The following is a 26,957-nucleotide window of genomic DNA, read 5'->3' on the forward strand; positions in this document are numbered from 1 at the left end:
CCAAGAGCATCCACCAAACCCACCAGCTGGGTTGGTGGAAGGGGAGCGTGAATCAAATCCAGGTCCTGCCAGCGAGCTTTAGGCGGGAGGCAGCAGGGTGGGTGGCAGGGGGGCCACAGGAGGGTGGCTGTTAAGACCCCGTGGGCTGTCGGGAAGGTTCGTGCATTTTAGCAGTTGCTGGGTTTCCTGTTGTGGTTCTCTGTCGCCCAGAATGGTCACAGCCTCGAAGAACGCCTTCGCTGCCGTGGCTGCCCAAACTGGGTTTGAATGCAGTCGGTGCTTGAGCGCTGGCGTGGAAAAATGATTACACTGTGCCAAAACGCAGCAGGAGTGCCATGCCGTGGGGCGTTGGTGGAGGCAGGCTGTCCCTAGGTAGGAGAGCAACCCATACGTCAAGGCACGGGGTTATCAGTGAGCTGGAATGTAGTTAAAAGTTCTTCCTTTTTTGCTTCCGATCACAAGGCATTTGCATTTTATTTCACTGCTGGAGTGCAACTTCCTTGCTCTGGAGACAGATACAGTCAAATTTTCTGCCGTGTTTTACATAGGATAAAACAAGTGAGAAATGATCTCTGGTTTTGGCGCTGGTACTACGTGCAGTGTCGTGACGTTCTTCAAATATAAGTTCACACTGATGAAATGCAGAAAACACTATGCATGATAACATTGAAACATGTTTGACTTATCTTGCGAGACCCATTTTTTTTCTTTTAAAATATTTTTTTTGCCTTTTCTTTTTCTCTCTCCTTTTCCAAACAGGAAGCGAAAATCCATTCAAGAGAGACTCTTCTTCATGTAAGTGTTATTTATGCTTGTTTATGAAATTACAAAAGGGTTATAAATCCCATTAAAACATTCAAATACTGAACATTTACCATCTGTTTCTAGAAACTAAGTATAGAGCATGTAAAAATAGGCTGCAGTTATACAGTAATAATGCTCAGCAACTGTTACCTTAAATCTATCTGTGCAGTTCTTCTGTGCATATCACTGCAGAACTTAGAAACCATTGCAAAGCACTTTGCAGACGTTTAAGCAGCATGCCCATAAAGTCGGTGTGTAAATCCCAGAGGCATAGCGTTAAAAAGTCGTTTGCCCGAAGCGGAGGAGAGCCGTAAGCGAGAGCTCATTTTAGCACCCCAGAATCCCCGATTCCCAAACCCTGTGGCAAGAGTCAGCTTCTCTGCCTTGGATCCTACAAAATCCAAGTTCTGCCTATAGAGCCATTCGTTTGCGTGCACGTGTACTAGTGTGTGTGTATACGTGTGGGTAAGAGAGCGTGTGTGTGCATATTTGGCCTCAAATAGTCTATAGGTATTTCGGGCCTTTTCTACAACCTATGGTGATACCCATTAAAATAAGAGTAAATGCCACCAGCCATTGGTGAATACTCTTGCAAATGTTTTTGTGAAAGCATTTGGCTCCGGACCGACTGCTCGGTCTGGGTGAGCCCGGTACAGTATTCTTCATGGGATAAGGAAAGCAGCATGTCAGAAAAATATAAGGTTTTTTTCCACACCAGCTAGTGACCTGGTTTGCTTGCAGATCTCAGGTTTGAAAATTCTTGAGTAACATAGGAAGCTCTGCTCCGGTATTTCTTCCTAGTATATAAACCTGATTAAACGTTTTAAGTGGCTGCATAGATGAAGGCTCTCATTGCCTTAATGCAAAATTAGCATAGCGAGGAAAACAACTGCATTGTTCCCAATGCAGGGCCCGCTTTGCATAACTTCCGCGCATGTACTGCGTCCAGTGGCATGGCAAGCCCAGGAGCGCTCACCTCAGGCTGATTTCCCATAAGTCAACGTTTATTTTTTATTTGGGTTTTGGGGGTTTTTTTTGTTTGTTTGTTTTTTTGTTTGTTTCTTTTAAAATAACATATATCTCAGAATTGCAGCACTCCATTATGCTTGCGTAGCAACTGCTGGTTAATATGTAGCAAAACGCGGTGTGGTAACAAATGTGGGGGGGTTTTTTTTGGTTTTTTTTTTGTTTTTTTTTTTTTTTTAATTGCTATTGTTGAGCTGGAATGTTAGTTCAGCTTCTAGATAAAAGTGGCTTGCGCAAGGCGCCCCGGTAGACCATGATTTCTGTGGCTTGTTCAGTAGTTCTGTAGGCAACCGTGATCTGCTCTTCCTCGCCCCTGTGCTTCCCTTCATCTCCCACCTGAGCGAGGGGGGGCTTAGGTAAGGGCAGGGGACGGGCCGCCCTTCGCACCCCGCCAAGCGCCGGCGTGGGGTTGGCACAAAGCCCGTTGCTAGTCGAGCATCCGTTGAAAACGCTCTTTATGCCGGTTGTGTTGCTAGCAGAAACGTCATAAGGCGCTTTATTTAATAGCTTTAAACCACGAGTGTTCTTTGGCTGGTTTTATGGATATCGTAAGACAATCTTTATAAAAAAAAAAAAAAAAAAAAGAAAAGAAAAAGCCAAGTAAGTGAAGGATACCCCACAAAGGATTAAAGAATCCTCCTTCGCTGCAGCTGGAATCCTATCTGAGACTAACTAGGATTAAGACTAGTTTAAGAGTTTGTATCTTTGAGAAGGTACATCATCATTTTTAAAACGTAATGGAGAAGGAAAAAATCCAGAAGGCTTTTGGTTATGGCCATTTGCAACATCTGTAGCTCATAATTATTTCATTCTAGTGTAGGGAATTCAAACCTCTTGGAAAGCCTGCAAAGCACATGCTTCCCAGAGATTTTAAATGGGAAATAGTGCAACAAAGCCACCTTTAAGGGCGGAAGCTCCCAAATAGAGAAGAACCCAAACAGACGAACCCCACAGCAGTGACTGTATGGGGTCTGGAAACTGCAGAATAATTGTGCAGCGCAGATCTGAAGAGTTTTGTCTGGAGATTTCAGTGTCACAAACAAGTAGTTGGGAGCTTCCGAAGTCAAATACATATACTCCAAAATGAATGAGTAATGAGAAGTTTGTGGTCCAGAGGCCATTTGCGGTGCAGCCTTCCATCACCTGCTGTGGCTTTTCAACAGCTAATGGCAAGCTTTGAGCATCAGAGCCTCTCTCTGCTGGTTCTGTGCATGAAATATTACGACTTTGACTCTATAACTCTATTTGTGCCTGTCTGTGCGTTGGCTCCCCTTGGCTTCTTCAACCGTGTGAGTTTCCAAAGTTAAACTCCAGGGACAGGAATAGCGAGGCTATAGTGAAATGGCAGGGTGGTGGTGCATCCAGGACAGGGACCTCTCCCAGGACCCCCGTCAGAGGGGGTTGTCTCCTGTGGCGGTGAACGCTCGGTGGGGATTAACCCCTCAGGACTGTGACTTGGACCGGTCACCGTGACAGGAGGTGACCACTTTGAGTAAGGTCTCTTTGTGACAATAACCAGCCATATGTAGTTGTAATGATAAGAAAGGGACCGTCTTATTGTAGTCACTTTGCGACAAATACTACCACAATTCATTACTTTCCATCAGTGCCTCATCCTATGGAGGAATCACCACTGCCCATCTACATTGAGGAGGGGACAGAAGTCCCGATTGGTGAGTGCAGTTGGGATGGGATATGTTTAAGGGGGGGAATAACGTTACTTGGGTTTTATATTCCTCACGTTTGTGTATACCCATTTGTCATGGAAAATTGTAAGGCCTATTGCAAATGTTTTGGGATTTTTATTTTATTTTCTTAATGCAAGTGTATTTTAGAGCTCCTGAGGATTTTTAGATACTGGTAGTGTTGATTTTTCAGCTAATTATAAATCAAAGTACATAATTTATGCAGTGACATTGAAAGCTTCCATGCAGGATCTCTTAACACAAGGCTGGGGAAGACCTCAAGTATCACAAGAGGTAGTTCCCACTTCAGCCTTTGACCTTGGTGTTGAGATGCTCAGAATAATCTGCCAGCTGGGCCAGCAGTTTTTGTCTAGCTGACGCTGTCCTGCCCGGCACTCACATCACACACACCACTGAGTAGCCAGAAGAGTTAGAGAGGATTGCCGTTACCTGCGGCGCACATCGGGGTGCTGCACACCCCATTTCTGAGCTCTGGTGTGGATGCATTGTCACCACGTGTATATATAGGTTTGGGTGGGTTTGGGTTGTTTGTTTTTTATTTTTTAAATAGAGGACCAGTCTTTCAGATCAACCATAAAGAAAGAGACCAAAAGATCAATAAGTTGGACTGTGGTGATCTCTTTAGACTGTAGAAAGCTGTGGCTGCAGCGTTCCCCAGAGCCCCTTCCTTATTCAATGTGTCCTCGGTTGCATGCAGTTCAGTGTGCCTTGGCTACCACCTTGGGACTCTGCCCTGTTGAGCTGATGTGTCTCTTCCAATAACTTTTTCTTTTTGTATATCCTGAATTTTTCCATTCCTAAATTCAAGCAATTGCTTCTTGTCCTGCTCTCTTTTGAGCTAGATTAATTACCTTCCTCTACACACAGTACCTTGAAGGTATTTATAGCTGGATCTCAGCCCAGGAGTCTTCTCATTTATAGACTGTATTAATTTAGCTCTCTTACGCTCTCCTTAGATCATTTTTATTGTACTTATTTGTATTTCCTTTAATTTTTCTATCTGCTTTCTAATCTGTGGAGACTTGAACACCTTGTGCTGTATCTGCTGTGGTTGTTTTGACATAGCATTATGCTTTAGATTTCCATATCATCCCTTCATATGTACACATCCAGAAATAGCTTAGCCTTTGACCCTTCTCCTGCATCACTCGGTAGCATCACACAGAGAAACTCTATTGCTTGATTGATCTTGCCTGTAATCACCTTTAGGACTTTCTTGGATTTGCGGCTAGCTGCTCCTCAGGCAACGTCACTGCTCTCCTGAGATGTGGGGCTTTATACTTCCTAGCACTAAATCCCCATCCCATTGCATGCCACTTACTTTTACCCAGGAATGATTTAAGACACTATGCCTATATATTTATTTTAATCCCCTGGGATTTTATCGTGTACGTAGAAGTTGTTACTGTTTTATCGTATATAGAGCAAAGAAGTACTTACAGTTTTATATTACGATACCTATTACAACTGTCTTCTACATGTTATTCCAGACTCCTTTCCGAGCTCCATCATTCTTGTTTGCATACCTTCCCTAACTTTTCCTTCCTCTAGTTACAAGAGTTCATAATGTAAAAACTCTCAGGTTCAGCCTTCTCCTTGTCTTCGTTTTGTACCTCTTCTCGTTGTACAATTAGTGTATTGTTGCTATGTCTCTTCTATGCATGGCACGGTGTGGTCTTTCCCACAGCAGATCATCTTGTCCTCACCTCTTCTGGGGTCGTAGTCGGCTGAACATCTGCTCGACATCAGTCCCCTCTTGTAGAGCCGTTAAGGCTGAGTTCTGTCCTGGCCCCTGCTATTTCGTCTTGTCTTTCCCATTGCACTGAGGAAACCTGGACTGCTGGGATAGTGGCATCCGCAACAAGAAGAATACTGTAAGGCTGATGAATCACAAAACTGACCAAAAAAACCCAAGAACAACTCTGAGTGAAAAGCTTTTTAGAGGATGTTTGTTTGGGTGCTGCCATGAATCAGGTTTGTTGGATCAGGCTCTGAAATCCAGCAGCAGTAGATGTGAAATGGCCAAACTGGCTTGGGGAGGGCATTGTGTTTACTTATTTTAAATAAGTATCTGGACTGTCAATACAGCAGGCAGTGATTGAGGGAAAATGAGTGGATAAAGTAAATGATGCAGAGATGAGAGCAAACCACAAGCTTCGAGTTTGGTATCTGAATGCCTGACATGGGTCAGCGCTTTTATAATAGTTGGATGCGGTATAAATCGTCAAGCTAAGAAGTCAGCAGCAAAATTCTGATCTGGGTCTCAGCGTTGGTCCTACTTTCCATTGAGCTTACCAGCATGGTCCAGATCCGGGGTGCCCAGTTGCACCTGTGTAGAACAGAATAGGAATTAAAAGAAGTCCTCTTTGAGTTTAGGTTGGAGGCAAACAACAAACAGTGCAGTTGTTAAAACAATTCAGCACAACCATCATTTACTTTTAAAAGGTTGTTTGGAGAACTTAGATTATTTCCTCACATTTTGGATAGCATACGGAGCGCATACTGTTCTGGCCCAAGCCTGACTGGTGCTAGCAGGTCACTTTGTAGCTTCTGTATTTATTTAAAAAAATAGAGAAATCAGTTCTTTCGGAGTCTAAATTTAACAGCACTAATTATTTCAAGCAATTTAAAAAGGATGATAAATCTCGTGTGTTTATTACAGCTGATTCATGAAAACAGCAGCTACAAATAATACCCTATAATGAAAATCTAGCTAACACTGTCATGATCTAAGCAACAAGAGAACGAGCGTATGGGATCTGGACAAAGCAGCGTTTCCTTCTCTGGAGGGAGAGTCTTTGTGTTGAGGAGAAGGGGGTTATTACCTAAATGCTGGTTTTATCTCCTTGGGTGAAATGAAGACTTTGACATTTCTGCATAGAGGGATATGACTTTTGATTGGAAAAAGGTCTGAGCTCAACTTAATTTTTATGTATTTTTGCACTTTCTCGAGTACGCTCCTGGAAGAAGGTAGGTAAGTGAGATACAACAAACCTGTTACTAAATCAAAGATACTTCTGAGGAGATGGAGAACATTTTGTGAACACTAGCAAAGAATCTACAGAATAACAATAAAAGACCGCAGGTCAGACCCTGGCAGTCTTGGTTCAGGCATAATTTCAGCCGTCTTCCACACAATTAAACAGTTCAGGAGATTGAAGTTGAGGAAAGAGGCAGAGCAGGTCATTATTTACCCTTGCTGTTCATGCTAAGGTCATGGCCATGTTCCCCGATCACCATTTGGAACCTGTTGTGTTAAGCACTGAAGAAAACATCTGAGGACACACAGTCCAAATTGACATTTTATAAAGCAAAACCCCAGTAGCGAAATATTTGTATTGGCAATCATTGTATTTGGCCCATACAGAACACCACCGAGGGAATAATTGCCTCATTGGGGATCAGGGAGCCGTAGAGCTGTAGGCTGAGATGTTTGTTTATGTTTTTCCTTCCAAGTCACATTTTGAGACGTTAGTGTCGTTTAATACCTGTGAAATTAGCTGCAAAGACATACAAATTCAGGATCTAATTCTCAACTGATTCGTTCCAGCATAGCTTTGTTGATTCCAGTAGCATTGCTATTGCTTTATCGTTGTGTAAACGGCATCAAACTCAGACCTCCTTTTTCAGGAGTGAGTCCTGCCGACCTTGAAACCCGTGGTGCTTCTGCTGTAGCTCTGAGTCCCTGCGTGGGCAAAATCCCAGTGGTCCGCGTCTATCTTACTGATCCACTTGTGCTAATGAACAGCACTGGCTTCGGTGGACTCGTGTCAAATGTATACAAGTGTTAGGTAGACTTTGCCTACGTAGGACTTTTTCCCCCATTAAGTCATCTTGGTGTGATGGAAGGCTCCATTCGCACTCTGAAGCCACACTGTCTTGGTGGTACTCACAAGTCATGGCGTAGGTAGGGTCATTTGAGTAATCTTGATTACGGGAGAAGTATTTTCTTGTAGTCGCACACAGTTTCTTCTGCCACTGCTTGATCCCTGTTTTTAAGCATCTCTGATGTCTTATTAATGATAACAACTGGATTTCCAGTCTAGTCTTGCTCTTGGGCAGACTCACTGAAAGACAGATGCTTTGTTAGTTTTTTGGTCTCCTTTGGTAAGAGAGTTAGAGCTGGTTTTTAAGCAGGGTAACCGTAGGAGGGGCGCCTTTCCCAGGCAGGGAGGGTATTCAGCACCTTATGGAGGGCTGGCTCTGTGTCTCTCTAGGAGGTTGCCTTCCCTCGCAAGACAAGGGAACCATTTCTGTCATACTCGCTTCAGGGTTTGCTCTTTCATGGGGTGCTGGCACACAGAAAGCTTGATTTTTGCCAGCTACTGAGTGCCTTCTGCAAGGTATTGAGTGCCCTCCTATCCTTCGCAGCCAAAAAGGAGTTGATTGCTCTTGGCATCGGGCAAATCTGGACCCAGAAGACCACAGGTAGTATTTACCAATTATTTATGTGCTTTCGCATGCCAGAGGTTGTCTGAATTGATTTCCCTAGCATGCAAGAGACTTCAGGCGTTAATGACACTTGCCTGCCACTAAAAACATTATTTTATTTTTTTTTTAAATAATAATAATACAATAATAAGCATGACATTTATTGCATTGCCATGGGGAAATTAAAACCCCCCAAAATTAACTACAGTCCAAATAACTATTAGCTCTTCAGAGCTATTGCAAGTGTGTGAGTTATATACCCTGAATGAGCACCATATGCCAATTTATTGTGGCACAGTGAGTCACAGGACGCATTGTGGAGAGCAATAATTGCTTGGCATGCGTTGTAACATTCAATAGGGGGTTTTGTTTGGTTTTCTTAAAGGAATATGTTTTTAGCCTGACAGTAAAATGAGTATCATCTGATATGCTGCCACCAGGGACTGTTGCTTACTTTGTACTTAACCTGGAGTTTACCCATTTGTCACTCACCGCACGTACCCTCTGTACCTTTTTCTTTCCAACCGCTTGTATTGTGTGCGTGCAGAATATGAAGATCGAGCCTTCCATTTGGTATTGTCTTGTCATTTTGTGCTAATCCTCCTCTCCCTTTTCCTCCTCATCTTCATTCTTTGTCCGATAGGGAAATTCAGATTGGTTATAAGGCAAAAATGTTCACCCTGAGAGGAGCGAAGCAGTGGGACGGGTGGCACAGAGACGGTACGGTCACCACTGTTGGAGGCTTTCAGAGATTGACCAGATAAGACCATCAGCAACCCAGTCTGATTTTGATGGTGGCCCTTCTTTGAGCAAGAGGCTGGCCTACGTGACCTACGGAAGTCCCTTCTAAACTAAATTATTTTATGATTCGGTTTAATAGCCAGTTTCCATTCTGATTCAGCCATGGTGCTGTGAGTGTCGTTAACTCCTCACTCCCCGTTGGAGTCACTCATTCACACCAGCATAGAACAGGAGCGACCTCCTGAAGGGCAATGAAGTTACAGTGGTTTGACTCACGTGGGCTCAAAATCAAGATGTAAATGGTAACCTCAGATGGGATAGGAGGTGAAATCTGGGTACCACTGAAATTAGTTAGAATTTTTACCAGGATTTCACTTGATCTCTTCAAATCTTCATTAAGTGCCAACTGAAGTTATCAGTTGAAGAGTTCGATGCATAATTGTATCAGGACGATAAGTATTTAAAAAGTAAAGATCACCATTTTTCCCCTTTCAGTGACAAATCCCATTCTCTAGCAGCTGTGAAGAGGGCTTTGGGGTATTTAGGATTTAGCCAGTCACCAACTGCCCTCGCTCTGCCGTTACGTGCTGGTTTCCTCATGCGGCTGTAACCATGTGAGGGAGTTAACGCTGCCCAGAGCATCTGCTCCTCAGCTAAACATCTTCCCAGCCCTGCAGCTGTCTGCCAAAAAGCTTCTGACGTGCAGAAGGGTGTCTGCAAGCTCTACAGGGTAGTGAATTTTCATGGGTTGGCCCATATGCTAGCCAAAAACCGCCCTTTGTCCAAATTATTTTAATTGCGCCGAAAGAAAGCAAAACCACGCTCAGATTCACCATATAAGTCTAGGGAATTTCCAACGATGATCTAGCTATTATAGAGAAGGAAAAAAAAAAAAAAAGAAACTCCCAATTAGTAGGAAGAAGAAATACGGGAATAGTTTTATAGGGTTGCTCTTTCAAGTCTGCCAAGATAAGGTGATGTTTCTCCATATCTCTCCATTGTCAGCAAGGAGTATACTGCTTATGCAAACACCTTAGTTCCCAGCAGGGTGTGTCAGAAATAAAGTTTACAAATGGGGCTACCATACTGGATGGAGGAAAAACTAAAAATGAGCAGCCAAAAGCCAGTTTTGTCCCATCTTACGCAAGGCATGATTCTAAAAACCCAGATTTAACGGGGCAGACTTGCTTTCATGTACTTTTTCTAGCGACTGCTGCCCTCCCTCTTCTGTAACCATATCAGTTCTCTCTCCCCACACAAATCCTCCTGAAATGATGCAGAGGGTTGCTCTTTCAAGGCAATATAGTAGCCGAAGATACTCTTGCTTAGTAGGGTTGAAGGTCCTTTCTCCACCACTCTTCCTGTGGTACACAAACTATAGATTACAAGTCAAATTAAATGGACAGGATAATAGTCACATGACGAATTTAAAACGATATATATGACTTTGAATCCTCTGGGTTTCTGCTTCTGCAAAAGTACCAGAAGTTCACGTAGCTCTTGTATGCATGTCACCTCCTTACAAAAATCCAGACAAGTAAACCAAAGGAAGTTCTCTCGCTTTCTACCATTAGTTTACATACGGAGTGTTTTTATGGCTGTCTCAGCTCTTTGTCACGTACCCATCATTTATGGTGGAACTGCAAACAGTTTCCCACCTGTCTGTAATTAACTTTTGCACATGAAAAAAAAAAATCATGAAAAACAATCGCAGTCATGATGAAAACAGCTTTGGATATTAAAGGTTAATGTGCCACATCTGTATCTAGTGTAAGCATGTTCGCTTAGATGAAATGGCACTAAGAAAGAATTTGTCCTCAAGTGTTCGGCTTTATGAACGATGTCTCTGAACTGGTCAACAGGAGTAGGTTAAGTTTACAGTAGTCAAGCTAGGACTATAAAAGCAACCTGCAATGAACACCATCAGCTGGTGTTTGTTTGAAAAGATAAGAGGTGGAGGAAAAATACTTAGGCTGTTCATACATTGTCATGCTGGATTTGGGGACGCTTACCTGCAAAAGCCAACAGAAAAGCAAGTACCTGTAGCCTGTGGGATTGACACTGGGGTAAAGGTAGGGCTGCAGATACTTCTTTCTTGTATTGCTCTTGGGAAATTCCCTTCGGAGGCAGCAATTCCAGGGTGAATTCGGTGGGGCTTTTGTCCAAGTAGTGTGTGGGATCAGGGTTTTGTTTGTGCTTGGTGTGTGCTCTGCACTTTGCAGGCCATGGTATGCAGAAGTGGTTTAGACGTTAGTTTCCTTGGAGAAGTGAAGTATTTGCTCTGGTGCTATTTGGTTTTCATATCTCTTGACATAAAAACGAGCGTAGCTCTCTGTATAGGAAAGCTGATGTCAGAGATCCGTGGCAAAAGTGAACTGAAAACACACCTCTGGTCGGGAATCGGCCTGAATCATGGGACGTTTAAAAGCCTATAGATTTAGTGGTCAATACCAAAGGTTTTACTTCCAACTCAGACCTTCAAAACGGATGGGCAGTGATCAAAAATTTGTGATTTTTGATCAAATAATGCCCACTGAGAGGCCTGTAGGACATAGCAGGATTCCTTCTGAAATGCCCTCCGGGAGCAGGGTGAGTGGCTCCGGCGGGCCATGGAAGCTCAGCGGACAGAGCTGCAGCAGGAGACCGAGCCAAGGCTGTTCTGGGTTTGAACAAAACATGTCAGCGTCCAGCCGTGCAAGCCAGCACCTGGCACCAGCTGCATGAAAGCAAATAAATACCATAGTGTCTACACAGCTTCGCTTTTTCGTGTGTGTATGTGTGAAAGTCTCCATCCAGTTCACCGACCTGTTTTGCAAAGTTGCGCTCTCTGTGAGCTTGTTCGTCAGCTTCACCACTTCTTCTTTTGGCGTCTCTTCTGCAGAACCCCCCGTGCTCTGTTTTGCTCTGCCGTATCAGTAGTTTCGATTTCATTTCCTGTGTGAAACTTCATATGCTTAAAGTTTCTGTTCCTTTTTTTTTTTTTTTTTTTTTGAAGGAAAGAAAACAAAAACAGTAAATTGAACCTCAGGGTGCTTAGGAAACCTCTGATGGCCGAAGGCCTGTGAGCAGCAGTGCCCGGCCGAGCACCGCGGGGCAGCGGTGGGGGTCGTTGCTCCACCGGAGCTCCACATCTTAAAAGCGTACAACTCATTTCCATCACCGCTTCATATTTTCACTGATGATTACTGTCAGCACGAAGGAGAAGTCAGGACTGGAATCAAAAGTAGCTCGCTCTTACCATTAAGTTTTAGAGCTCACGGCTCTGGCCTCGGGGCTTTGTAACCTTCTCGGACTTTATAGCCCTGTAATGAGCCTAACCCTGCTGATCGCGTGCGTGTAATAGCCGTGTTCCTGGTACAAGCTGGCTGGCCGTTTTCCACCCACAGTGCCGTGTTGCACAACTCTTCCTTCCACTAATGCATTCTAGAAAAAAAATAATCAGGTGTTGTGCAGATGGGGCACGGGAACAAAGAAGAAGAAAGAGGATTGTTCTCCTCCACCAATGGTGTTGGGATCTAGATTTGTGGGAATAAGGTACTGTACGACATGTTTAAACAGCTGCCACAGGTGGGATAGAAATCTGCCCTCAGTTATTGTTTAAATTAAGATGAAGGGATAGAAGCAATAAAAACACAACTCCAGCTTTGTGTGGAGGTGGCCTAGGCAGGTATGGCAACAGCCTGGCTACAAAGCTGATCAAAGTCATTAGTGGGTATGGAAAACTCCGCTTGTTTTTCCAAAAACACGTAATCTTACACATATGTCTGTTTTTTACCTAGTTGGAAAACATGGTGAAAAAGTACAGTAATCTTCAATTAAGAGAAAGCCCTGAACACCAGCATTGCTAAACTCAGTAAATTTAAGGCTAAATTTAGAATTAGTTGGAAAAACAGGTGAGGGGGGAATGATTTATCCCCAAGAAAAAAATTACTTTGAAATAATGAATTCATACATTTTATTGCACGTTTGCTTCACTAAATGGCTGCTGTATTGTTTCTCTTCCCTGCAATGGGGCGCTGCTCGGTTATGGTAGCACAGGGATTGCTGTCTGACATCAACGTGGATTGTAAGTGCCTTGCAGATGTGTCATGTAGAATCAATATGTTATTAATCACATGCAAAAACTTCGATAGGCACAGTGCACACCACTGACTATTCAAGTTCATAAGCTTTGTGGGCCTAAAGGTCTTTGCTTTTTTTATAGCAGGATGAGGGACATTCCTCATAGATTTTGGTGTGGTTTATTTGTGGCAGTAGCACTAGTTTAATTGACACCTAGACTTGCAAGAGAATTGCAATCCACTCAACAGCAGACCTTCAGAATCAAAAACAAAACACGAAAACGCTTGTTCCTTTAGTCAAAAGCGGTACAACTGCAGGATACGAGGTGGTTGAAGAGTCGAGGATGTGCCCATCTCGCTTGGAAAGCCATCACCTTGCCACACCACTTGGATATACTCCTTCATTTTGTTAAGGGCCCTCTCTTAAAGATGAGGACCTCGAGAGGTGGTGTCACCCACTAGATTAATATTTTTTCCCTTTCACGGTAGGAGAGCTGGTAGAGCAGAGGGAGCGGGCAGGGGAGGCAGCAGGCAGGGGAGCCAGCAGGAGCTGGTGCTTCTTTCCAGCCTATTGACAGTCAGGAGACTGTTGGCTGGCACAGCCGGAGGCATTAAATTAGGTCAGCAGTTGGCTTCACGTGAACAAAACCGTGTGTTAACTGGATGTTTTCCTGCACGTGATTACCAGTACGGTGTACTAGGGATCGAAGTTTCCCTTCGCTCTCCCTGCCTCTGCCGACCTTTGCTTTCACGCTCTCCTTCCCTGTGGTCTCCTCCTGTTGCCCTTGGGCTTTCTTCTTTGAGGAGGGGAAAGTACAGGAGGACCACGCAGGACACGTGGCTTCTCACTGGCATACAGGAGACACTGTGCCCACAGAGGGTTTCAGCAGGATGGAGTCGTAACCAGTGTGATGCAGTGTGCCAGTTCTCTGCGTCGATGCTTCCCATGCTCTTCCTCTGAGGCTGGGAAGCATCATCTTCACTTCGGCCCCTGTGTTTAGGGTCAGGGTCATGTTCCCTCTGAATCCCACTGGGATTTGTGGATATTTGTTCTCCTCCTTTCCACCCCACACGACGGGAAGGGAGTTTTTAATTTCCTCCTGTTCTGGGTTTAGTTGTAACAGCTTTGTTCTTTCACATAAATAAGCAGAACAAAATGAGCATCTAGAGTATTATGTGACTGCAGATTTTCTGCCGCTGAAATGCGAGTGAAGATGCAGGATTTTATAACAGCTCTGCGCTGTGACACAGTACCTATTTGAAGCATTTCATGAGCATGAATGGAAACACCAGCAAGAAAAAAAGTATGCAGGGGAAAAAAAGATACCTTTTGTCCAGACCACAACTGATGAAAAAGAAATTGCATTAAGCCCTGGGCTTTCCTTTCATAATAGACTTCAGCTTTATAAAGGAGTACGTTTTGCTCCTAGAAAATTTTTAGTAGCAGATTTTCCAGTCAATCTTAGAAGACTGAAAAAAGTATCATAGTGAAAGAAAAGGCACCAATGAAGAAGTAAGAAGAGAGATGGCGAAAGCTGGAGGGAAAACTGAGAAGAAAGAAAGGACAAATGGATAGATGTTTAAATAAATAGCCATACCCAGGGAAAAGTAATGGGAAAAAGAGGAGTGTATTAAAGACAAAGACAATAGTGAGATGTAGTTCAGGGAATTTTAGAGGTGTTTTTAAGAAGAGGGCAGGCAATGTGTGCAATAAAGGGAGCGGTTTTATTTTTCAGAAAATGTAGGTATCTTGTTCAATGAAGCAGAAAGAACTTGGATATGAGTTAAAGATGATAAATGAAGTCAGGTGCTCTTTGGATAGTGGTGTGGCCTTGAGGGCTGCCAAACATAAAGGCTTTTTCTTCTGCAGATCAGAAAGACTTGCAGTAAAGCCATAAGTTTGATCAAGGGGCTGTTTCTTTTAATCATGTATTGATTGGCTTAACCACACTGCTCCGGGAGGGAGGGAAAGCTGTCAACATCAAGAATTGCAGCTTTCAAAGTTCCAAGTAATCCTAGGAAATGAGCCAAACATAATAAATGCAGTTTTATTCGGGACCTGATCCTACTACTGTTGAAATCAATAGCAGCTTTTCCATTGCTCTCAACGAGAGTGGAAGCTGTTTATTTGAAGAGCAGCTCTGATCCAGCAATCAGGGCAGCTAATTTTGAAATATTCATGAGTATGAATATAAAATAATAATAATAATTAAAAAAAAAAACAACCCACAAATAGTTTGACAGATATAGAAAAGCTATTTTTTAAGCAAGGCTGACTTGGGTTTCCAAGATACAAAGGGAAATAAAAGGCAGAAGAATAAGTGAGATGGTAATATCTAAAGAGGCAGTGAGCTTAAGTAGAGTTAGAAAAATTAATTATAATGTGATAAACAGATGTCTTTCAAAAGCCATTGAGATCGAAGAGAAGGAGGGAGCACTGGGAAGCCCAAGACATACAGCCTGCACAGGCCGAACTTAGTAGAAAAGGATCCTTGAAAGCAAAAGTAGTGGTGGTACACATCACGCTGCAAAAATAGTCCAGAAAATCAGCAGTGCAGCCATACAGGCATTCCTCAGGCAGCATTCCCATCAAGGTCAGAGACAGTCCGACTATGTACTTTACTTTTAGTTTTCTAACGGAAGAAGGAGCTAGAAAACAAATGTTCATTTGCGATTCTAGTCACCAATTCAGTATGTTGAATCCCTATTCAAAGTTTACATGCGTTGACCAAAAAAGAAGTAGCTCCTTTTCTGTGGTTTCTGATCTTCAGACACAAGACAGGGCATGCATTTTGGCATGCGTAAATATTTACAAATACATGTCTGTGTGTACAGGCAGACTTTGATTTCCGTGTTTCCCTCAGCATTTGGGAAACTATTGTTTTGAAGACTTCATTTTTAAAGATTATTAAGTGAGGTAACGTCCACGATGAATTTGTCCTTAGGGCTCCTCCTGGAAGGTGTTACCCTGCGTTGGTCGCCTGTCTCTGGCTATAAGAAGCTTGGAGCGGATCATTACTGTAATCCCAAAGCAGAAATTGAACAGTGTATTTTCAGATGTGTAATCCGTGGGTTGTCTGTCAAAAAAAGTCAGTGGTTCAGCAGTAATGTGAGTTGTGTCAGTTCTGACAACCAGCAGCTCCTGTCCGCCCTGGTGGCCTTCCCCCGTCTGCATCTCTCATCCGTCTGCCCAGTGCCTCCACCTTCCCCTGCTCCTCATGTTATGAAGGATAACATTTCAATGCCAGTGTTTTTTAAAGGGTATGGGTTATTTGAGGTGCAGGCTGTACGTGCAAAGATATGATAGCCGTAGCACAGTAGATGGCCCAGGCCAGATGGGCTGCGAAAGCTCTCTGCTTCTGGCTAAGCTTTTGGTATTTTCAGCTGTGCACCAAAGACTAATCAGTCACGGGGGGACAGCAAGAGAGCCTGGGTTATCGCAGGGGTGTTCCGCATCGGGCAATCTGTGCACCAGGCGCGAGGGGCAGATTCTCCTGCGGGAGAGGAGCCCTTGAGGTGCTCCTGGCCCCACCAGGGAGCAGGTGCTTGCGAAGCGCCAAGCAGCCATGCTTGCTCCCTGGTTCTGTTTTTCCACATTTTACCAGCATCGGTTTGACAATTGATAACTTCATCTTCAGTTAACCAGGGTTTGTACCAGTGTACGTGAGACCAGATCCTGGGCCTGGCCCAGGCTGGATCCTTTCTCCCCTTGCTTTCGGATCAGGCTCTAGCTGTTTTGGCTGGACTCGGCCTAGTAGCACACTGTAAATGGCAGTCGTGCCTGCTGCTTTTTATTTATCCGTATTATGTTCATCAGATGAAGCCAGAGCTTCCTGGGGCCACCCGGAGCTTCCTGGTGGGGGTACTCTCACAGGCAGATGTGGCTCCTGGAAGGCAGACGTGTGGCTCTGGGAGGCAGACATATGCCCCAGACTTGGATCGCTCCTTTTGGACTGTGTGGTTCTAAGAGCGTTTTCGTACAGTATATTTCCTTGGGGGAATCAGATGGACTTAGATCTCGGATACCATCCCCACTAAGTGATACAGTAAAAATAACCTATTATTCTCTGGTTCTGACCTGGGCGGTGACAACATATTGTTTCAGCATCTCTGTCAGACTATTTCCCTTAAGAGCCATTTTAACCTCACCCAGTGGGACATAACTAAAGGAAATGAAACTCCAACCCCATTAAGGAAAAAGACAATGCCTTTCACTAAACAAACTTGATTTTCTTGGCTTTTCTTCGCCAAGGAGAATCGCCCGTACCCCCCACCCTTGCAGCCTTTGTAGACAGTTCCTGTAATTGGGAATGGCTGGGTGGACACCAATGGTTGGCAGCAAAGGGGGATAAATCCGACATCCCTTGAACGTGACATGGGCTGGGACCGCAGTCCCAGGCGGCCACTTAGCGTCAATTCCTATGGTATTGGTCGACGGTACGTGCCTGCCAGCCACAGCTGCTGGCCCTCGAAACACAATCGGGATTTTCGCAAGACTAGATAAGAGATACACAGCAATACTGGGCTGTTACTAATTTTGTGGAAGCATTGGACAGGTACTGTACCGTGCCCCGCTAGCGAGAGCTGGTGACTTGCAACAGAGTCATGGTGGCCCACCTCCTGGCACCCGTACGGTGAAACGGCCACCCCAAAAGCAAGCGTGACCTTGAGGATTTGTCATTTGTGGGCTAAGGGAAAGATCACGATCCATCTTCACACGCCCGCTAAGGCTGAAACAAAATTTACACTCAGTAATTAGGTTTTCAAGTGCGGACATTAATTTGGGGTGTCTTAAGACAAATTAGAAATCCCTTTTTAAAATGCAGTCCCATGCAGTTACCAAGTAGGAGTCTGAAAAGGCACCGTTTCACACTTTGTGTGTGGGTTAATTAGGACAAACCACAGGGTGATCTCCTTGTCTGAGGGAGAATTAGGGTTTACAGAATGCAATCAATTGGTCAGGCGTGCAAATTCTGGGTAGAACTGAGTAACACCTGGGTCAACGTAAATCCGCAGGCAAGAAGATTAGAGCTGGCAGGAAAATAAAGAACTCTGTGTCGCAAGGTAAAAGTAGATTGCAAAAAATTGCAATCCTGGAAGAGTGTTTCATTTCAGAGGTGGCTGATGTCTGTACGACCCCTCTTTTTTTTTTTTTTACGTAAATATTCCCCACATGCCCAGTGTTCTGTTTCGGAGTATTTCCAGTATCAGTCCCCATGGGGAGCAGTTAAGCTCCTATTTCAAACCTTAATCCTGCAAGGATCTATAAATGTATATATCTCTGTGCCCTGTTAAGCAGGTTTATGACTGTCCCAGCAGTTCATTGAAAAATTGTTGGGAAAAAAGAGCGTACCCGAAACACTAGGTGTGAGTCGCTCTCTCTTTTGCACGCTTTCTTCCTCTGTTTATGAGTATTTCAGTAACCCCTGTGAAGAACAACTTCCGTGAGAGACAGTCCGAATGCCCTCCATTCCTCAGCCCAGAATAGCCTGTTGCCTGATGGCTATGACATTCTCCCGCAAAATGAAAGACAGGGATTCAAGCAGCACAAATGGCAAAAAGAAAGTGAAATTGGGCTGTCTCCATGCTCAGTTGCTGTTGCAGTGAGAGCAGGACATCAGCCGCCTTGTAGGTACCTCTTTGAAGAAAAGCGATTACACCTACTTGTTTTTTTTCCTCCCCCAAGAGATGACTCCAGGGGATGATGCCGGGTGGTACCTGTTTGGGGCTTGGAGTGAGATGCTGATGTCCCGGGGAGGTTAAGGCTACTGTGAATCCCTCTTGGAGGCACCTCCATTTGTCTCCATGCATGATACTAGGAACGCAACTACTGTGAATTAATTCCCTGAAGCAACTAAGTGTCTAAAGGCTGTTATAGAGCTGGCCCTACCATTTTTATTCAGTTACTATGCTACTTTATCTCATAATACCGTGTCTCTAACAGTAACCAATAGGAGATATTTTAGAGGAATACGTGCCCTGCCCTCATACCCCTGCAGTGGGTGGTGATGATGCATCACCCTGTGATTAGCTTTCTCCTTCTATGAGCTCTCTCTGCTGTTGGCAAGAAGGTATTGCAGTTGCTCATATCACCTCTGCAGTCAGCAGTGGCCTTTTGTAAAAAGCAGTAGAAAGTCATAATGATTAGCATTGTGAAGATTAAAGTCCTTTTTTAGATCGTGGCCTGATAGACAACTGCTGTCGCAATAACTGTATTGCAAAGGCCACCAATATGTCAATGGGGCGAATACGGAGCTGCTGTCGTTTGCAAAAATGTTAGTCTTCTGAGACTTTCCGTAGTGGATGGAAAGATTTACGGGTACAGTGATGCATATCTATCTCAAAATCATGTTCGGATTAAAAACTTCCTGCAGAGCTAATGTCAACTCGGGTTTCAGGTCACTGCCACAAGCTAAATCAGGTTAGAGATCAAAACCAGTAAGCGGGTACAAGGGAGGCTTGCAGCTATCAAACGGGATAATCTGTAGCATGATTTTTTTATGAGTGTGCACCCATAATGACATGTACAGGCAGGGAATGGTTGTGGTCTGGAATAAACTTGCTGGTTTGCCCAGTTCTGGTGAAAATTTCACATGCTTTTCAGTATCAAAACACTATGCAAAAATAACTGGTCAGATCCAGCTAAAGTCACTTGAGTTGTGTGGGGAGCGAACTGGCCTCATATGCCTGAGATCTGAGTTAACATAAAAGCTACATGTTATGCCTAAATTGTTTTCATTAGAAAATCCTGGATAAAAAGGCATTTGTTAGAGTAATTCTTTCTGTTATTACTTTTACACAATCTATGATTTTTGAACATCATAAATTATGTCTATAAATTATAAAACCAGCTATGATTTAATATGCTTTGGGTTTTGCATCAGGTGACTCATGCTGCTGACTTTTTAATTAACTAAGGAGCCATCATTCTTGGCAAACTATTCAATTGCATAGGTGCGTATACGACAGTAATTGAATATAAAGGTTTATTTTTGTCCCTTTATTGATGTCAAGGGAAAAGAGTGCAGTTATGAAAATGGAATAAACTGAAAAGATTCCTTCAGTTCCTGCAGGTTGATTAGAACAAATGACTTTCCATTCCAGTTTTTATGAATGTATAGTTTTCTGAAAGCTTTATAATACTTCAGGGAAAGGAAATTGCAGGCAATAAATGGTACGGGATGGTTCAAGTTATTGGGAAACAGAGGAATGGGTTTTATCTGGAAAGGTGAGATTTACTGTTCTGCTGTATTTCACTTAAATGTTTGAGAAGGAATCAGATGCAGTGATTTGTACCTTTTTATGGGCATGAAAACAGTGTGAGACACTTGCTCGGTAACACCGTTTGCTGGTGCAGTGTGCAGTCGTTGCACACCCTTGGTCTGCAGCCAGCAGGGAGGCAGCAGTGTCAAACCTTTGCTGTCCCCTACACTGCATTGGCCGCGAAGAGGTGGCCCCAGAGTCCGCGAGTGGTTTGTCTCTCCTGGTCAGTGAAGGCAGCAGATGTATTTTCGGATCTCAGCCTGATAAACGGCACTGGTTTTTATGGAGCTGAGTTTGGCTAAACAGTTCTCGCAGTGTTAGAGAGCTCTACCAGTAAAGACTGTTTAATAAAGGCAGGGCATTTTTTTCTTTTTTTTCTATGTAGAAAGCAAAAATATGGCAACAAAGGAAAAGCTTCAGTGCTTGAAAGATTTCCACAAGGACATCCTCAAACCTTCCCCCGGCAAGAGCCCGGGGACGCGGCCTGAGGATGAGGCGGAAGGAAAGCCGCCCCAGCGGGAGAAGTGGGCGAGCAAGATTGACTTTCTGCTGTCCGTGGCTGGTGGATTTATTGGTTTAGGCAATGTCTGGCGGTTTCCGTATCTCTGCTACAAAAATGGCGGAGGTGAGTATTTCTTTATTTCATTCTCAGGAGTCCATCTGTCTGCCTCATGCTTGCTATTTTTCAGCGCCTTCATCCTCTTTTTTAAAAAGAATAATGACACATCTGTTTTCTGCCTTCTTCACCAGTCTTTGGGAGAGATTGTTCTATTACTTAATAGTCTTTCTCAAAACTTAATTTTGAAAAAAACAACAGTAATTTAAAATTGTATGCAACTGAACCTTTTCTGTTCTTTTACTTCTGCTACAACTGAGTCTGAGTTTTAACCAAAAGATACTCCATGAATATAGACCAGTAGAATTTCAGACCTGTGGATTTCAGAATAAGAGCATTCTGAGACACATGAAACTGTTGTGTGCCTAACCCCATTGTTATTGCAGATTTTCACTTCAAAAAGGTAAGAAAATGCCCTTTCCAGCTTCATACACCCATTCCACTTGCGGAGTTTGAATATGAGCAAAAATACCCCAGAATAAGATTATTGTATACTGATATTAAAATATCAAATATGTTTCTCAGTTTATATATATCCGTTAACACTTTTTAGACTATCTTGTGTAAAGTCACTCAACTAATCTCAATTTTGTACTCTTACATTTTCTCAACAGGTGCATTTCTTATACCTTATTTCATTTTCCTGTTTGGGGGAGGTCTTCCCGTGTTTTTCCTGGAGGTGGTGCTAGGACAGTATACCTCTGAAGGTGGAATTACATGCTGGGAGAAGATCTGCCCTATATTCACTGGTTAGTACATCTTGTTGTGCTTTACTGCTTCAAGACACCTGTGAACCATATGCAGCAACACTGCTCCCCCCACGTCCATTAATTCAGCTATTTACTGTAGTAGTTGAGGGTACGATATTGGTTTCCTGGAAAGGTAGAAGTCAGAGAGTCTGAAGGACAAAGTAAGGTATTGATTCTGATGCTATCATTTTGTTAACTGGCAGAACTGCCGATAAACAAGGAAGAAATTGCATATTATGCCTTTAAAAAGGCAGTTGCACATTTTATTCACAGGTATCAGAGAAAGTGTTGTTTTGGAAGGCCAGAGACTGTTACACGTCCTTAGCGAAAGCAACTTCAAAATATTATTCTGGTCTGGAAATCAAACTCCCTCTGCCACGTGGGCATCATTGGCGTCATCCCTCTGTTACTGATACAGCCAAAACCTGGGCAGCGTTTTGTGGTAGGATTCAGGAACGGGACTTTCATCTTAACTGAGGAGGTCCCGGCAGCCAGGCGTGTTGGTGTTCGAGGGCCTTTGCCAGCGCACGAAGAACCACTCACTGCTCACAGGAATTACATGAATGCTGCTATGGAAGTTAACTAGAATGAAAGATGAAAGACAGGTTAGAAAAATTGCTGAGGATGCCTGTCTTATGTATAGATTACACTTCACAGCTGGACAGCACAGGCAGAATCATTTGGAACCACAACACTAAACGGAGGGGCACTCTTCAAATCCCGCTTGGAAGGAGTGGGCACTTCACTCTGATGTGTCCCTGGCTCTGCCACCGTCGCTGTTCCAGGCATCTCCCTCCCCTTATGTCACCCCAGGCAGAAGCGAGGGCTTTCTCCACGGTTCACACTCCCACCTAGTACTCAGAACGCTGCTGAATTTGATGTAATTGTGCTGCTTTAGCTCCATTTTCTTCCTCCTCCTCACACTTTTATGAAGCCTTTTTTTTTTTTTTTTTTTTTTTGAGGAGGAAGGAATGTTCCTTGTTTAAATAGCAATCTCCCAGGCATCCATAAAGAAAAACTGTAGCTCTAATAATGTGACTAGCTGTATATCCTGAATGAGATGCAGCTGTACAGAATAAAGAGCACTAGCTTTGGTTCTTTGTACCTGGCATAAAAATAGTCTCTGATGGTAAAGACTCCTGTTGCAATAAGGTTTGAAACTGTAAAATATGAGGCAGGTATCCCAGGTGCCGGGGTAGCTATCACAGTGATGTTGAAGGGAACCTCAGAGGCTTTTCGTCCTCTTGTAAGAGATTGCTCTAAGTTTTTAAAGGAAATTTCTTTTTTTTTTCCCCTTGTTATTCCTAAATGGCAAACATTGTAAGCTTTTTGGAAATTAACATTCGGTATACTAAAAGATTCTCAGAAAATGGGACTTTTTCAGTCCTTTTATTTTGTATTTTAAAAAATAGTGACTACTTCTGATTTACGATGTAGTATGAATCTGCCAGTGGAGCTAAACTGCCGAGCTGGGAGAGAGATACCAGGCTCAGGAGAACAGTTGTGATGTTTAATTAAAGCCTGCACCAGAACAGCATTCCGCCACCTCCTGAGCTTGTGTAGGACTCGCCCGTATCTGCCCATGACCCTGCTTATAAAAACAAACAGGGAACATTTTTTTATCGTCAAATATTGATAGCAGAGTTAAACATTGATCTAATTAACCGTAACAGCTACAAATACAATGTTTCCTTTGCACAACTGGAATTGGGGCAGAAACACCAGCTTTCACATTGATAGCTTTGGAATTTTCCTTTTAACTTATTCAAGAACTGTCTCTTTTTTTTTTTTTTTTTTGCACGTAGGCTGAGCCGAGCCAGTTGATAAGTGTGGGTGGTGCAGGGGCTGCCCAGCCGAGCTGCCTCCAAGGAAGCTGGCTTAGGGGACAGTGTGGTGAGAATGATGTTGCCCAAGTAGGTACCTAAGATGTGAGATGGTGTAGCTCTCAAATAAGCAAAGCATGGTGCCTTGATTTCTATTTATTAAAACTTGAAATGGGCGGGTTAGTGTTACATTGGGTAGACGTCCTGCAGACCTCCCCTCCGATGTCAGCAAACCACAGCCAGAAACTCAACCCTGAGTGCCCGTGCTAGTCAGAGATGGTGGCAGGTCTGTGCTTATCCGTGATCAAGTTGAGTTGAGCTTCCAACAGCGGAGTGGTAGCGCGAGATACAAGTCCATAACACAGCGGGAAGTAGCAGCAGCTCCATGAGATGACAAGGTGCCCTAACAAGAAGCGGCTGTCATGTCTGCACGTATTTCTTTTCTCTCCCCCTCTCGCCAGGAATTGGTTATGCTTCCATAGTGATTGTGTCCCTTCTGAACGTGTACTACATCGTGATCCTGGCCTGGGGACTCTACTACCTGTTCCAGTCGTTCCAGAGCGTCCTGCCGTGGGCACACTGCCACCAGAAGTGGAACACGCCAACCTGCGTGGAAGACACTCTCAGGAAGAACAAAACGCTCTGGATATCACTGAATGCCACTAACTTCACCTCTCCTGTCACGGAGTTTTGGGAGTAAGTATCCCCTTTTCGTGGCGCCTTCAGGATGCTTCAGTGGCATGCCAGAGGTCAGACCTGATATCTTATGGAAGCCCTGTGGGGAACATTAGATAATAAAAGAAAACTGGGTGCCAGTTGGTTGATCAGTGTTTGCCCATCCTCAGACGGACTGGCAGTGGAGGAAGGTGTTAGATGCATAACTGTGTTCATCGTCAGAGCGTACGGGGAGCCCTAAAAGCCCAGTGCAGCTTCTGTTTTGGAAGAAAACTTGTTTCCTTCTTGGTTGGGATTCTCTAAATGCAGCGTGAGAACAGAAACATGTCACTTCAGATTCCCTGATAGCATGGATTTACAATGGAAACAGTGACAAATCATCCCCGTTGTGGTTGCCTTTCCCACTTGCCAGCTGTTAGCGCTTGCAGTACACTTTGTGAAGCTGTGACACATCTCTTATCAGTCTGACAATGAAGCAAGGCATTGACCTCAGCAATAAAACTGACAGAGGTGAGGAATGTTGTCCCGTACTGTAGGTTTCTCAGGTCATCTTTGTTACATCATTTTTCTCGGCGGTCTCTGAGGAGACTCTGTTTTGCCAGATGCCTGGATTTCATCAAGCCTAAGCTTCTTATTCCCATTTCTCTCTTATTTTTCAACTTTTAAATTATATTGCATAACCTGGTTTCTGAATGGGCATGACCTCAAATCTCTGTGTGTTTATATAGGCGTCAAAACATAGCAGCAGAGGAAGACACCTGTAGGGAAACTTAAATCCAAAGGATCTACAAATAGCTTAGGAAGACTTTTTTTTTTTCTTGGCTTGCTCAGATGGTCACGTATGAGTAGAATTATCTTCTGACCCAGCTTGGCTTTTGCAGAATGCTTAAAGTCCAGTTTTGTCCCTGATCAACTTGTACCTACTTCTCTATTTTTAAAAAGAAGCGTCAGCCCGTCAGGAATGATGTTCATACCAAAGATATTTGGCATGCGTTAGGTTTAGAAAAAAATACTCTTATGAACTGTGCTGAAATTTGTAACACAAGAACTAAAAGGGCAGACTGTATCGTGGATGAGCAGTTTGTCAAGAGGTACCGGTGCCCCGTGTGAGAGGTACAGGCTGTAAGGGCAGTTGTTTTCACTGTGCCACAAGCACTGCGTTTCCATGTTGAGCAACAGACACTTTCCCAGGTGACTTCATCCCTTATAAATATGGAGGGAGTTGGAAAAGTATTGTTAAATGGTGCATTTGGATATTTTAGGGGAACTTAGAGGCAGGATGCAGGAGAAGAGGAAGCAACTCTCACGCCTTTGGACTCTCCCACAATGACTTTGGGACTGAGGGCCTTGAACCCCAATGAGCTTCTGGCTTGGTAGGGTGTTCGAAGGTCTCCTCAAGGCCTCCCTAAGAAGCAGAGGTCCACAGTGCTGCCCCTGCAGTAGAATTACTCTCCCAGGACTTAAAAAACCAGTGTGTTCATCTTCAGTTTTGTGCAGTAATTTTGCTCACAGGTCCTCTTGTACCTTGGGGCAGCCATGAGCTTAGCAGCCTCCTGCTGTGGCCACGAGGTTGTCCTGCTGCTCCAGAAGCTTCTACTCCCATAATGCCCAGATTTATGGGCCAGATTGTCTAACTGGGGCCCCAGGTGGCATGCCCATTTCAGGACACTGAAGGTACCATAGCAGAAGGAAACAGGGATGAGAGTTGGAAACCGGATTGTAAAAGGAAGAGTAAGGGCTCCAGGACCTCAGGGGACACGAGAGCTTTCCATGGGTAACGATGCAGCAGGTACACGGTGAAGGGCCTTATGGCAGGGCATGGGTTGGGGTAACAATGTCCCCATGGGAGCACATTAGAGGTGGAGGTTTTAGTTAGGTTTCCTCTAAAAGAAACCAAGTTTCTGTCCTCAAGACTCCCCTGCAAGCTGAACCAAATCCTGCTGTAGACACAGCCTAACAGATGTAGTCAGGCTGGCGGTGCCCGGGGCCGGAGGACAAATCCTTGATCCTCACAGCGCTTTCCCCTTCCCTCCAGCTTGCCCTCACTGTTTCTGTAGCACGGCCAGAGCAAAGGTTGCTCAGCAGTTAGTGGTCACGAAGACAACTGTCCTTGCACTTTGCAGCCACTTTAACTTCTGTCCTGAAATAACAGTTTTAAACATCATGAACTGAACTCTTCCCTGGAGCCGTGCTGGGGAGGAGTTTGGCTCTGTAATCCCACTAATACAGACGTACTGTCCATTGCTCGCTGTTTCATCATGAGTGAAACTGCCCTTAACAGACCAAGCTGCCTTTGGGACTCATGGCACTTACAGAAGTATTAAAAATAGCTGTTCCCTCTTCACAAACAACTATTGGTGCCTTAAAGTAAGGACAGAGATCACTCAGCACTGTTGTAGTTAAAGTAACGTAGCTTTTACGTGGTGCAGGCATTTAGTATCCCCAGTTTTTCCCCAGCCATGCTACTGTTCTTTATAGTTCTGAAATTAAAATAATTTCAAGAACGTTCAGGTACTTTGTCATCGTAGACAATGCCAGCTGCCAGGCAGCCAGCTAACCACATCGAAAGGACAGGTCAATAAATAGCCTTTAACTGAAGACATCCATCTGTTTTGTGGCACAATTAATTCTGATTTAATTTAGGGGTTTGTGAGTATTTGGTTTCTGAAACCCAATGCCAGTTTTATTGTGGGACATTTGTGTAGTGTCCTCATCAGTATTGCTTTGGAAAAGTAACGCTGACCAGATATAATTGACCACATTGATGCATTAACCTCTTTGCGTTGAATAACATGTGTCCTTCTCAGCGTGGCTGGACATATAGTACAGCCTGACATTTCAGTTCATTTGAATTAATGTTCTGTGCAGATCACATGCTTGCTTGAGCAGCAATAAAAGGGGGTTAAGCAAATCTAGCTTTGTATCAGGAGACTTACCTCTTGGTATCACATGCTCCAGGTCTTATTTCTGAAGATTTTATTTTAAAGTCCAAAACCTTAAAGGCTTACACATGTATTAATACATAAGGGATAAGTGTTATGGGGTAATTATGGTTGAACAAA

The 26,957-nt window shown here is 43.9% G+C and overlaps 1 protein-coding gene across 9 annotated transcripts in view; it reads left to right on the top strand.

Annotated features, from left to right (window-relative positions):
* Nucleotides 1–26,957, top strand: part of SLC6A6 (solute carrier family 6 member 6) — a 118,042-nt gene that overhangs the window by 62,937 nt on the left and 28,148 nt on the right. For 6 of the 9 annotated variants that reach the window (XM_074602896.1, XM_074602889.1, XM_074602895.1 and 3 more), the window contains 6 exons: nucleotides 760–795; nucleotides 3,438–3,503; nucleotides 7,908–7,964; nucleotides 20,418–20,657; nucleotides 21,263–21,397; nucleotides 23,682–23,916. In XM_074602896.1, coding sequence (XP_074458997.1) covers nucleotides 3,449–3,503; nucleotides 7,908–7,964; nucleotides 20,418–20,657; nucleotides 21,263–21,397; nucleotides 23,682–23,916 — 722 coding nt within the window. In that variant the 5' untranslated portion in view covers nucleotides 760–795; nucleotides 3,438–3,448. The remainder of the gene's footprint in view (nucleotides 1–759; nucleotides 796–3,437; nucleotides 3,504–7,907; nucleotides 7,965–20,417; nucleotides 20,658–21,262; nucleotides 21,398–23,681; nucleotides 23,917–26,957) is intronic. The other 3 variants (XM_074602898.1, XM_074602899.1, XM_074602893.1) reach the window with 2 other exon arrangements.

Source organism: Larus michahellis, chromosome 10 (assembly GCF_964199755.1).
Source record: "Larus michahellis chromosome 10, bLarMic1.1, whole genome shotgun sequence".
NCBI lineage: Eukaryota > Metazoa > Chordata > Aves > Charadriiformes > Laridae > Larus > Larus michahellis.